Source organism: Ceratotherium simum, chromosome 28 (assembly GCF_057802395.1).
Source record: "Ceratotherium simum simum isolate JZ-2026a chromosome 28, ASM5780239v1, whole genome shotgun sequence".
NCBI classification, from domain to species: Eukaryota; Metazoa; Chordata; class Mammalia; order Perissodactyla; family Rhinocerotidae; genus Ceratotherium; species Ceratotherium simum.
The window spans coordinates 35,525,750-35,539,229 of record NC_141927.1 but is presented as its reverse complement, the minus strand read 5'-3'; the positions used below and the strand labels follow the sequence as shown (position 1 = coordinate 35,539,229).

The 13,480-nt window shown below is 34.9% G+C and overlaps 1 protein-coding gene across 1 annotated transcript in view; it reads right to left on the bottom strand.

The window, feature by feature from the left end:
* ADAM9 (ADAM metallopeptidase domain 9) overlaps nucleotides 1-13,480 on the bottom strand; it is a 155,055-nt gene that overhangs the window by 44,776 nt on the left and 96,799 nt on the right. The window contains exon 16 of the mRNA XM_004428881.3: nucleotides 6,392-6,575. Coding sequence (XP_004428938.1) covers nucleotides 6,392-6,575 — 184 coding nt within the window. The remainder of the gene's footprint in view (nucleotides 1-6,391; nucleotides 6,576-13,480) is intronic.

Here is a 13,480-nt window from a genome sequence, read left to right as displayed (position 1 = left end):
GAGGTAATCCCATTAGCACAGAGAACAGACAGGAAGTCTTTACCTCCTAAAACCAGTCTGTGAAGACTAGAAGAAGTGTTTGCTCCTTCAAATGCACAGATACCAATGTAAGGCTACATTAAAGAATCAGGCAAATATGACATCACCAAAGGAAATTAACAAAGCTCCAATAAAAGAACCCAAAGAAATGGAGATCTACATTTTGCCTAACAAAGAATTCAAAATAATCATTATGAAGGAACAGAATGAAATGAACATAGATAGATTACTAAACAAAATCAGGAAAACAATGAATAAATAAAATGAGAAGTTTAATAAAGAAGTAGAAACCATAAAAAGGAACCAAACAGAAATCCTTGAGCTGAAGAATATAACGACAGAAACAAAAAATTCAACACAGAGCTTCGACAACAGACTTAATCATCCAGAAGAAAAAAAATCAGTGAACTCAAAGATAGATCATTTGAAATTAGCCAGTTAGAAAAACAAAAAGAAAAAAATGAAAAAGAGTGAAGAAAGCCTACATGAATTATGGGACACCATCAAGTGAACAAACATTAGCATCACAGGAGTCCCAGAAGAAGAAAGAAAGAGGCAGAAAGTTTATTTAAAGAAATACTAGTGGAAAACTTCCCAAATCTTAAAAGAATATGGACATTCAGGTACAGGAAGCTCAAAGGACCTCAAGCAAGATCAACCCAAAGAAGATTACTCTGAGACACATGATAATCAAAATGTTAAAAGTCAAAGACAGAGAATTTTGAAAGCAGCAAGAGAAAAATGACTCATCACATATAAGGGAACCCCCATATGGCTATCAGTGGATTTCTATAAAGAAACTTTGCAAGCCAGGAGAGAGTGGGTTGATATATTCAATGTGCTGAATGAAAAAAATGCCAACCAAGAACACTATCCCTGGTAAAATTGTACTTCAGAAATGAAGAAGAGTTAAAGATATTCCCAGACAAGGAGAGTTAAAGATATTCCCAGACAAACAAAAGCTAAGGGAGTTCATCACCACTAGATTTGCCTTACAAGAAATGCTAAAGAGAGTTCTTCAAGTTGAAATGAAAGGACACTAAGTAACAATATGAAAACATATAGAAGCATAAATCTCAGTGGGGTAAAGGGTAAATATACAATCAAATTCAGAATACCCTAAAACTGTAATGATGGTGTATAAATCACTTTATTTCTTTTTTTTTTTTTTTTTTTTTTTTTTTGTGAGGAGATCAGCCCTGTGCTAACATCTGCCAATCCTCCTCTTTTTCTGCTGAGGAAGATGGCCCTGGGCTAACATCTGTGCCCATCCTCCTCCACTTTACATGGGACGCCGCCACAGCATGGCTTGCCAAGCAGTGCGTCGGTGCGCGCCTGGGATCCGAACCAGCGAACCCCGGGCCGCCGCAGTGGAGCACGTGCACTTAACCGCTTGCGCCACCGGGCCGGCCCCACTTTATTTCTAATATAAAAGTTTTTAAAAAGTTAAAAATAGCTATAGATACAATAATTTGTTAATGGATGTACAATATAAAAAGATGTAAAGTGTGACATCAATAACATAAAATATAAGGAGAGGAGAAGTTAAAAGTGTTGAGTTCATGTACACAATTGGAAGTAAACTGTTATCAGCTTAAAACAGACTGTTATATCTATAAAATGTTTTATGTAAGCCTCCTGGTAACCACAAAGGAAAAAACTTAAAAGTAGATACACAAAAGATAAAAAGAACAGAATTAAAAGCATACAATTACAAAAAATAAATCACAAAGAAAACAGTAAAAGAGGAAGAAATGAACAAAAGAACTAAATTTCAGTCAACAAACAGTTAATCAAATGGCAGTTAAGTCCTTACCTATCAACGATTACGTTAAATATAAATAAACTAAATTCTCATATCAAAAGACAGGAAGATGCTGAATGGATTAAAAAAAACAAGATCTAACAACTTGTTGCCTACAAGAGACTCACTTTAGCTTTAAGTATACACAAAGGTAGAAAGCCAAGGGATGGAAAAAGATATTCCATGCAAATGGTAACCAAAACAGAGCTGGAGTGGCTATACTTATATTACATATAAATAGAATTTTAGTCAAAATCAGTTGCAAGAGACAAAGAGGGTCACTAGCAATAAAGGGGTCAATTCACCAAGAGGATATAACAATTGTAAGTATATATGCACCCTATATTGTAGTATCTAAACACTTAAAGCAAATAATAACAAAACTGAAGGGAGATATTGACAGGAATACAATAATAGTAGGGGACTTCAGTACCCCACTTTCAACATTGAATAGATCATCCAGATAGAAACTTAATAAGGGAACAGCAGACCTGAAGAACACTATAGACCAAAATGGACCTAACAGACATATACAGAACATTCCATGCAACAGCAGCAAAATACATATTCTTCTCAAGCGCACACAGAACGTTCTACAGGACAAATCAAATGCTAGGCCACAAAGCAAGACCTAATAAATTTAAGAAGATTGAAATCATATCCAGTATCTTTTCCAACCATAACAGTATGAAAATAGAAATCAATAACAGGAGGAAAACTTGAAAATTCATAGAAATATGGAAGTTAAACAACATATTCCTGAACAACCAATCCTTCCATTTGGGACAACATGGATGGACCTTGAGGGCATTATGCCAAGTGAAAAAAGTCTGACAGAGAAAGACAAATACTGTATGATCTCACTTACATGTAGAATCTAAAAACAAGCCAAACTCATAGAAACAGAGAGTAGGATGGCAGTTGCCAGGGGCTGGGGAATAGAAGAAATGGGGAGATGTTGGTCAAAGGGTACAAACTTCCAGTTATAAGGTGAATAAGTTCTGAGGATCTAAGAATCAGCATGGTGATTATAGTTCACAATACTCTATTATATACTTGAAAGTTGCTAAGAGAGTAAATCTTTAATGTTCTCACCACACCAAAAAAATTGTATTTATGTGAGGTGATGAATGTGTTAACTAACTTTATTGTGATAATCATTTCTCAATATATGCATGTACCAATCATCACATGGTACACCTTAAACTTACACAATATTATTTGTCAATTATATCTCAATAAAGCTGGGGAATGGGAAAAAGCCAGCAAGGAAAAGTAGAGATGAGAGTATGGGAAAAGAATCACAGAAACATTATCTGAGATTCTGGGTTCCAAAGCTCTTTATTTAATTCTGTGGTTTGAATCAATAAATTTCCTGTTATACTTTAATTCAGTCTTAGCTGAGTTTTTGTGAGACTTAAGTGTACTGACTATAATCCACAGAGTAAAATTTCATAAATTCAAAAAAAAATCATAAGTATACAGCTTAAGAAATACAAAAGTATATTCACCAGCATATAGGATCCAGGAATACATCTAAAAAAAAATTCAGTGTTACTAGTGTTTGCTCCAGTAATGTAAAGATAATTTAATGTTAGGGAATTTATTGATATAACACAGCACATCAATAGGTCAAAGGAAAATAATGGTTATTTCAATAGCTGTTGAAAAAACTACTTATAAAATTTAAAATCTATTTTTTATTCTTATTAATTAGGATTAAAAGGATACTCCATTAAATGAAAAATGCTTCTATCCCAAGCCAATAGCCAAAATCATACATAACCTTCCAAGGCTAGATGCACGAAGCGAGGGACAACAGAAAGATGCACACTACCATCATTATTATTTATAATTATATTCTGAAAGTGCTATCATTTGTAATTCCCTAAAAAAATAAATGAAAAATGTAAATACCAAAAAAGAAAACCAACTTTTTATCTTTTACAGATGATGACTGTTTACCTAGGAAATTCTAATATAATCTACAATAAGTAACATTAAGCATATGGCTGATAAAATAAATATATACAAATGAATATTTTTTCTGAATATCAATAATATCCAGTCAAAAATATAAACAAAATAGCTTTTCTTATCAATAAAAACCAATTTGAAAATGTAACATAACAAATTAGAAAATATAATAGGAGAAGAGAGGCCTATTCCTAATAGCATAAAAATATAAAATACCTAGGAATAAAACTTACAAAAAAATAGAAAGGATCTTTATGACTAAATCTTTAAAAGAAGACCCCCAAAAATGGAGAGACATACCATGTTCTTCTATGAGAAGACTCAATAATATAAAGATGTCACTTTTCCCCATTATAAACTTATAAATTTAATGTCATCCCAACCAATATTCCAAAGCGCTTTTATTTTTTTTATTTTTTTGCACCTTGACAAAATGATCTCAAGTTCATCTGGAATGATAAATGAATAAAATATTCAAAAAAACTATGAGAAAAAAACGAGGGGGCATTTGTATGACTAGATATTAAAAATATAAAACCAACAAAAACTAAAACAAAGCAGTACTAACACTTGAGTAGTCAGACAGATCAATAGACATGAAGAGAAAAATCAGAAATCACGCCTAAGTATATATAAAAATTTAATAAGTAATTTAAATAAGATTTCAAATTAAAGGAGAGTGATTATAACTGAGGTTAAGGCAAATGATAAACCATTCTGAAAAAAATAACATTAGAACTCAACATATAGTAATCATTTCTGAATGACTAAATGACAAAAGGAAACAAAATGCCAACCTCATACTGTACACACTCAATATTCTCCTGTATTAAAGAGATAAGTATTAAAATAAAATTTAAAAAACCTACTAGAAAATACAAGAGAATAACGATCTGACACTATACTGAGAAAGGTCTTGCAGAATACATAAGCAAGGTTAGAAACTATAAAGGAAAGGAATAACAGATTTGAATACACAAAAATGTAAACATGGAAAAAAATACTAAAAACAAAAGAAAGGGGGAAGCAATAAACTGGGCAAAAATATCATATATATTACATTACATTTAATATGACATAAGTTAAAGTTCTTTAAAATCAATAAGAAAAACACACCAATTTTTAAATGGACAAAGAACATCAACAAGCAAATCACAGAAGAATGAATAAATATATAGAGACAAAAAAAATTCAACATCACTAATAATCAAGAAAAAGTAAAATAAAAAGTAAATTACCAATGAAAGCTTTAAAACAACAGGAGCTAATCTTGACTGTGGTGTGGAGAATCAAAACACTTATTATTGAAAATTGGTTGGCAGGTAAACCAGTAAAAATGTTTCTAAAGAGAAATTTGGCAAAACTATACCTAAAACCTTAAAAGTATGCACACCATTATAGTTTAATCTCAGAAAAAAATCAGGATGTTCTGAAATTTTTATTTAGAAAGCCATTTACCTCAACATTATTTACAATAACTGGAGCAGTCGAGCTTATATAGTGGCAAGGACAGGCACAAAAATATCAGGGTCTTTTTGTAAGAAGCGAGAAACAGAATTAGAACTGAAAACTTGGTAGAAAATGAGGTAACTGGAGGGTCCACCTGTCTTTTGCATGTGTCACACAATCGGTCAATCGTGTTCACTCACCTCCTCCTCCATTCTCCTCTGAGTTGGTTTCTTCAACTTGCTCAACAATCCTGCTCCCTTATATCTCTTGTATATGGCTTAATCTTGCCATTACCCTTCTAGCCCTGCTCCTACTTCATGGCATCTCTCAAAGAATTCTTAGTTTCTGCCCTACTCTTTTTTTTTTTTTTTTAATTTTTATTTATTTATTTTTCCCCCAAAGCCCCAGTAGATAGTTGTATGTCATAGCTGCACATCCTTCTAGTTGCTGTATGTGGGACGCGGCCTCAGCATGGCGGGATAAGCGGTGCGTCGGTGCGCGCCCAGGATCCGAACCCGGGCCGCCAGTAGTGGAGCGCGCGCACTTAACCGCTAAGCCACGGGGCCGGCCCCTGCCCTACTCTTAATCACCTTTCTTTAATTATATATTTCATAAAAAAGGAATTTGGCCTAGCTCACCTTCACACATGGAACCACTGGTAAAAAGTCAGGGGCTGACTAACTCCTGGCTCATATCTGATCCAAACAGCTGTGGTCAAGGGAGCTGGGAGCATGGACAGCACAAGCACTATGACATTTCTAGTACAGAGCCATGCACGCATGTGCACACACACACATATACACCCAAAATCCTGGAAATCACCTAGCGTCCCAACCATAGCAGACTGGCTAATAAATTAGAGCACATTGATAGGCGAGGGAAACATGCTCAGTATATCGCAACACAGAAACCATAGGTTATAATATATGACCCCAATGAAGAAATCTGGATAGTAGAATTATAGCTATTCTTAATTTTGTTCTTGGTGGCTTTGTATTTTCCAAAATCTCTACAACAAATACACATTTCTTTCATAATCAGAAAAGAACAACCACTTACTTTGTACAATGATTTTTTAAATTTTTTAAATTTTACTTTGTAAACAGAAAACATTTTGATTACCTTTCCATTGTCACATCTTGTGCCTTCATTCACCATCCCAGGATCTGGAACATCTGATCCCAGCTGGAAATCCACACCCCAACATTTGGTGCCTCTACTGGGAGTCTGAATAATAGCAGGCACAATTCCAAAGACAGGCATGTCTTGTACATTCTCACATTGAAGCTTTCCACATAAAGCATTCCTATAAAGACATAACGCAAACATAAAATGCATCCAGTATAGACACAAAAGAAAAATTACACATTTATATATAGACAGAGAGATTACTGCTACTTAGCTGAGGGAATCTGAACAGAAAAACTGTATAAGAGTAACAGAGATCAAAGCAGCTCTCTTTAAATATGGCAGATAAGAGAAGAAAAGAGACAAGTGGATGCTAAGACGTAATTAGTGGGGTACCAGGTGGTGCTGGTGCTCCTTCTTTTTCCGTAGCTAATCATTCTTCGCTATCTGTCTAGGGCTCAGAGAAGTCTAACTAATAAAGTTGTTTATAAATATGATATAATTTTATAAATGCTATTACACAGAAAATAATAGAACTATACCAAAATTCAAGTGTGTCTTCTTACAGAGTTATGGTAAGGAGAAAATTAGATTCTGTAATGTAAAATGACTAAGAAAGGATTCCACCTTTCTTGGTTTGGCTAACTCTTAGTTACTTACTTACAGACTCAATTCATTAACTCATTAATTCACTAATTCAATTCACTAATTCAGTATTAGAACTCTATGAAGGCTTCCCTGACTACAATTCCTATCACCAAGGCTGTGTGAGTTAAATGCCCTTCCTATATCCTTTCATAACACACTAAGTACCCCTAACATCTACTCTTATGATGCTGTACTGAAATTTCCTATTTGATTGTCTTCTGATCAAGCACCTACCCTATACTTGAATCTCCTCTAAGATATCACTGCCAGGTCATTATAGGATATTGTTTTCTAATTCCTCTGACTTACTACCTCCTGAAAATTCCCATTCTAGCTATCATAACATTCTTTTACTTCCTGAGTTAAAATTTATCTCCCTATAAAATTTTCCCCATTGGTCCCACATCTTCCACACGAGACCACACAGATAATGTTTTTCCTTCTTCCACATGGCAGCTATTTTAGGACAAATACCATGTAGCTCCTAAATACTTCACCAGGGCAATATCCTACAACCATTTCTCATGCAACAAGGAAGCTCCCCTCTAAATATTTTCCAGTTTGTCTCACTGTCTCCTGAAGCATAGTGCTCAGAGTGGAACATGAAATTTCAGCTATAGCCTGACAAGCAAAGAACAAAATGGAGCTCTCACTTCCTTTATCCTAGATATTGTACTTCTATTAAGCCCAAGATTACAGTAGCTTTTATGGTAACTATATTACATTATTGATGCCCCTGAACTTATCACTAGCTAAAACCCCTATTTACTTTTTGCATATGCTATTAAAATAGTCTCCTCTTCCTTCCATCCTATACTTAAGATGTTCACTGTTATATTAACAAAAGAAAATTCTATTGCAAGCCTCAATAGAATAATTGCTTCAGACAAGGATCATCAATGCAATGCTAAAACAATGAGATGAAACATTGGTGGGGAATTGGATATTCATATAGTACAAAATCACCACTCCACATACTACTTGATAGTTGCAATGAGAAAAACATAACTTTACAATAGCAAGATCTGGTCACAGCCACCCAGTAACACATATAATAAGACAGTCCAGGATTATGTTCCTTCTTGATATAATGCACCACTTATGAAGCATTCTTCCCCAAAATGTTTAACCTGGATCTAATCAAGACTTTAGATTTAACTAATGATTTACAGAAAATTCAGGGTATAGGGACACAAGTTAACCAACACTGAGAAGAAACTACCAAACAAATCCAGAATACGGGCCATTCTAAAAGACCACTGGCCCAGTCATTCCCTCAGGTCATTGTCATCGAAAAGAAAAAAATAAAATGCAGAAGAATGTCTTAGACTAAAAGTGATTCAAGTGACATGACAACTAAATGCAATGAGTGATCCTTGATTGAGTCCTGATCTGGACAAAAACCAGCTATGAAAGACAATTTGAGGACATGGGCCGGCCCCGTGGCTTGGCGGTTAAGTGCGTGCGCTCCGCTGCTGGCGGCCCGGGTTCGGATCCCGGGATCGCACCGACGCACTGCTTCTCCGGCCATGCTGAGGCCACGTCCCACGTACAGCAACTGGAAGGATGTGCAGCTATGACAGACAACTATCTACTGGGGCGTTGGGGGAAAAATAAATAAATAAAATCTTTAAAAAAAAAAAAAAAAGAAAGACAATTTGAGGACAATTAGAGAAATTTTAATATTGACTAGGTATTATGTGATATTAGGAAACTGTTAATTTTGTTGGGTATGATAATGGTATTGTGAATGGTCTTGTATGTTGGGAATGAATACTGCAGAGTTTAGTAACAAAGTATCATGATGCCTATAATTTACTTAAAAATGGTTCAGCAAAGTCTAGACAAAGTAAAGATAATAAAATATTACCAGTGTTTTAATCTAGGATATATGCGTGTTCATCATACTTTTCTTTCTACTCCTCTGCACAGGTGAAATTTTTTCATTTAAAAAGTTTAAAAAGATGATGCCATCTATATGCAATGAAAAAGAAGACAGCTCTTTCAGGGTAACGGCACAAGACAACATGCGCAACGGTGTCTGCAGTACGCACAACAGAAAGGGGGAGGTGGGGTGGAGAATAAGATTATATATTTGCACATACAGGAAGCTAAAAGAAATAGGTACTGGGGGTTGGATGGCAACAGGGAAACACGGAAGCCACATTTTCTCTATGTCCCTTTAAACATTTTTTTAATAATGACAGCAAAAAAATTAAATAATTATTTACAAATTCATTTAAAACAAAAATGAAATATCTACTTGATATAACTCATGGGAAAAGCTTTTTTTTTTTTTTTGGTGAGGAAGGTTGGCCAAGAGCTAACATCTGTTGCCAATCTTCCTCTTTTTGCTTGAGGAAGATTGTATCTGAGCTAACATCTGTGCCCATCTTCCTCTATTTTGTACATGGGACGCTGCCACAGCATGGCTTGATGAGTATGTAGGTCCACACCTGGGATCCAAACCCGCAAACTGCAGGCTGCCGAAGTGGAGCGTGTGAACTTAACCACTACACCACCAGGCCGGCCTGGGGAAAAGCATTTTTTACAATAATACTCGGGCAGTGGTGAGGGGGCAGTGGAAGCATAAATCAGTTAAACGTGTTGAAGGTCAATTTGGAAGTACTGATGAAGAGTCTTAAAACTATCCTCTATATTCTTTGACTGAGAAAAATCTACTAAGGAAATAATCAGAGAAACAAACAAATACTTAAACTGTATTTATCACAGCCTTGTAAAAAGTAGCAAATTACTAGAAACAACTTAAATATCTAACATAAGGAAATGGTTAAAAGAAGCTGAGTACATCCTGTAAGTGCTCCTAATATAGTGGAAAGTGAATACATCAATTTATAAAACAGTATAAATGATACGATGCAATTTTGTTTACACATAGAGATGTGGGTCTCTGAGTACACATATGTGTGTGTATAAATATGTATGATGCACATATCTATGTTTATGAATGCATATATACATGAGAAGGAAATACAACAAAAATTCAGTGGGGTATTTCTGGATGTAGGAGCATATGTGATCACTTTCCTTAGACTTGTCTAGATTTTATACATTTTCTATGATGAGGATGAGATGAGGATGACGATGACAATGAGTCCTACAATGAACCAGGTACTCTTCCAAGTACTAACACCCATCAACTCATTCAGTCTTCAAAATGACACTTGGAAGTAGGTACCATTATTATCCTCATTTCACAGAAGAGAAAAATGAGGTAGGTAAGTGAAGCAACTTGTCCAAAGTCTCAGAGATCTTAACTGGTTGAAGCAAGATTCAAACCCCAAAAGTCTAACTTCAAATGTGTATTCCTAATGACTCTAACACATTACCCTTTATTACTATCATAGAATGTTTTTCAAATCCGACCCAGTAATTTATAAGTTTCATGAATGTAGTTTCTATATTTTCATCAAGACATTCATAAAAATATGGAAACAGGACCAAGCTAAAGACAAGGATAAGCCAAATCTACATTAATCCACTTATCCCAAGGGTTGACCTCAGTTCATTCAATCAGTTACACTAACTCTCCACCCGCTACATATATTATCTGTTCATTCATACAAATATTTAATAGGCATTTATTATGTGCCAGACATTATGCTAAGTGCAGAAGATAAAATGTGTCACTGAACTTTAGCGATGAAGGGTGATAACCAACTAGTCATATAAACAAATGAAACTGTGACAAACACTACAAAAAAAATTCCAAAGATAAAGAAAATTTGGTATTAATAAAAGGTCAATTCATGAGGAAGACATAATAATCCTAAATGTGTATGCACCTAACAATATAAGCACCTAAGAGACACAAATGCAAAACATATCCAGCAAAAATTTATACAACTAAAAGAAGTAGACAACTTTATAATCACAGCTGGAGATTTGAACGTACCTCTCTCAGAAATTGAAGGACAAACAGAAAACACACACACACCAAAGATACAGAAGATTTAAATAAGACCATTAATTAACTTGACATTTATAGAATAACACATCCAACAACTGCAAAATACACTTTTTTTTTCAATTGCACATGGAACATTCACCAAAACAGACCATTTGCTGGGCAATAACTCACGTCTCAATAAATTGTAAAGAACTGAAGTCATACAGAGTTTGTTCTCAATGAAATTAAACTAGAAATCAAAAACAAACAGATAACCAGAATACTCCCAAATATTTGGAAATTAGCAATACACTTTCACTAACCCATGAGTCAAAGGAGGAATAACAATATAAATTAGAAAATATTATGAACTGAACAAGAAAGAAAAGACAACATATCCAATTCAATGAAAAAGAAGCATACAACTTAAAAAGTTCATCCTGCCTTTAACCTTCAAGTTTCTACTTTTCTCATTTTCATTTAGACTAACTATATTAGTCAATATGGGTCCAATCTCCCCAAAGTGCAGGACAGAGCCCTCCTTGGTCTTTTCTAAACACCATAAAAGAATCATGACAACTCTATGCCTAGAACTGGTTTTGTATCTGACTTCCCTTTTATCTGGAAAATTACCCATTAAACTATCTATTTTATTCTAAGGCAGTGTCATTTTTAAATGATTGTTCTTGCTAAGGCAGTGATTTGGACATAAAAATCATCTCATGAAATTTAAATATACTAAAACTTTATTAAGAATAATAGTTTGACTTCCCCAGAAAAACAGTGCTATTTAAATGCAAGAGAACTTATATCTACAACTACTTTTGAGACCACACAAGATAAACAGTCAAAACAGTTATGTTCATATCCCCTTTTGAAATACTTTCTGGGTTTTTTTTTAACTTCTCTCAATCAACTCTATTTTATGTATCAAGAAAGGTATATTTCAAATATTCTGTGAAATAAATCTTATGTGGAAAACTAATTTTTAAAGAATTAGAACAAAATAAATTGGCTAAAATAAAAAATTTTTTTTGAAGAAGCACACAGCATTTAAAACACCTATAAGAGGAATATCCAAGCCTGTTAAGGCAGTTGAGGAAATCTTCCTTAGAGAAATCATACTTGAACTGAGATCTGGAAGGGAGAGAAGAGCACGCCAGGAAGAACGAACAGCATGTGCAGAGGCCCTGTGGCAGAAGGCCAAATGTAGGCCAGCATAGCTGAAGCATTTCACACCATTTAATGCCTAGGTAGAGAAAGATGAGTCTACAAATAAACACATTAAAGAAGCATCCAGAAACATAGAAAAAAATACTAGAAGAACATTCTACATAAACGCCAAGGAAAGAGGTTTCTTAAAGAAAGAGAAAACAGTCAACAGAGTTGAATGCTACCAAAAGGTCAAGTAATGTCTGTTGGACTTAGCAACATGAAGGTCACGTTGTTACTTCTTCTTAGTAAGCACTGTTTCACTACAGCTATCTAGCTTACTGGCAGTGTAGGAGCTGGAGTGGGTAGAAGAGATGCACAATATTAGAGAATAATTCCAATTATGTAAAATGTCAGTGTATGTGTACAGTGCACAGAAAGAAAGGGAAGAAACACACTGACATTAGTGCACATACATGGATTGAAATTATGGATGACTTTTTCTCATTTATAATTTTTTAATATTATTAATTTTTTTTACTATAAGTAAATGTTATAGAAACAAAAAAGGTTGCAATTTGTCACTTTAAAATTATATAAGGGGCCGGCCCCATGGCTTAGCGGTTAAGTGCATGCGGTCTGCCACTGGCGGCCCGGGTTAGGATCCAGGGCACGCACCCACGCACCGCTTCTCCGGCCATGCTGAGACCGCGTCCCACATACAGCAACTAGAAGAACGTGCAACTATGACATACAACTATCTGCTGGGGCTTTGGGGGAAAAAAGGAGGAGGATTGGCAATGGATGTTAGCTCAGGGCTGGTCTTCCTCATAAAATAAAAAATAAAATAAAATAATAAAATTAAATTAAATTAAAATAATAAAATAAAATAAATAAAATAAACTTTAGGGGCCAGCCCAGTGGCGTAAGCAGTTAAGTGCACGTGCTCCACTACGGTGGCCCAGGGTACGCCAGTTCGGATCCCGGGTGCACACCGACGCACTGCTTGGCAAGCCATGCTGTGGCAGTGTCCCATATAAAGTGGAGGAAGACAGGCACAGATGTTAGCCCAGGGCCTGTCCTCCTTAGCAAAAAAAAAAAAAAAGAGGAGGATTGGCAGATGTTAGCACAGAGCTGATCTCCTCACAAAAAAAAAGAAATAAAAGAAAATAAAATTATATAGAGCTAAAAGAAAATAATGAAGTTCAGAATTAATTCTGCAGGTAACTTTACAGATTTAGCAGCATAATCTTTTAATGAAAGGAAGAGGAAGAAGAGTGTTTATTTGGGGTTCTTATGCTAGAACAAAAATAAACAAAGTAAGATTCTAAAAACCACTAGATTTTAGACAGGTAACGTCAAAAGGGATGAAT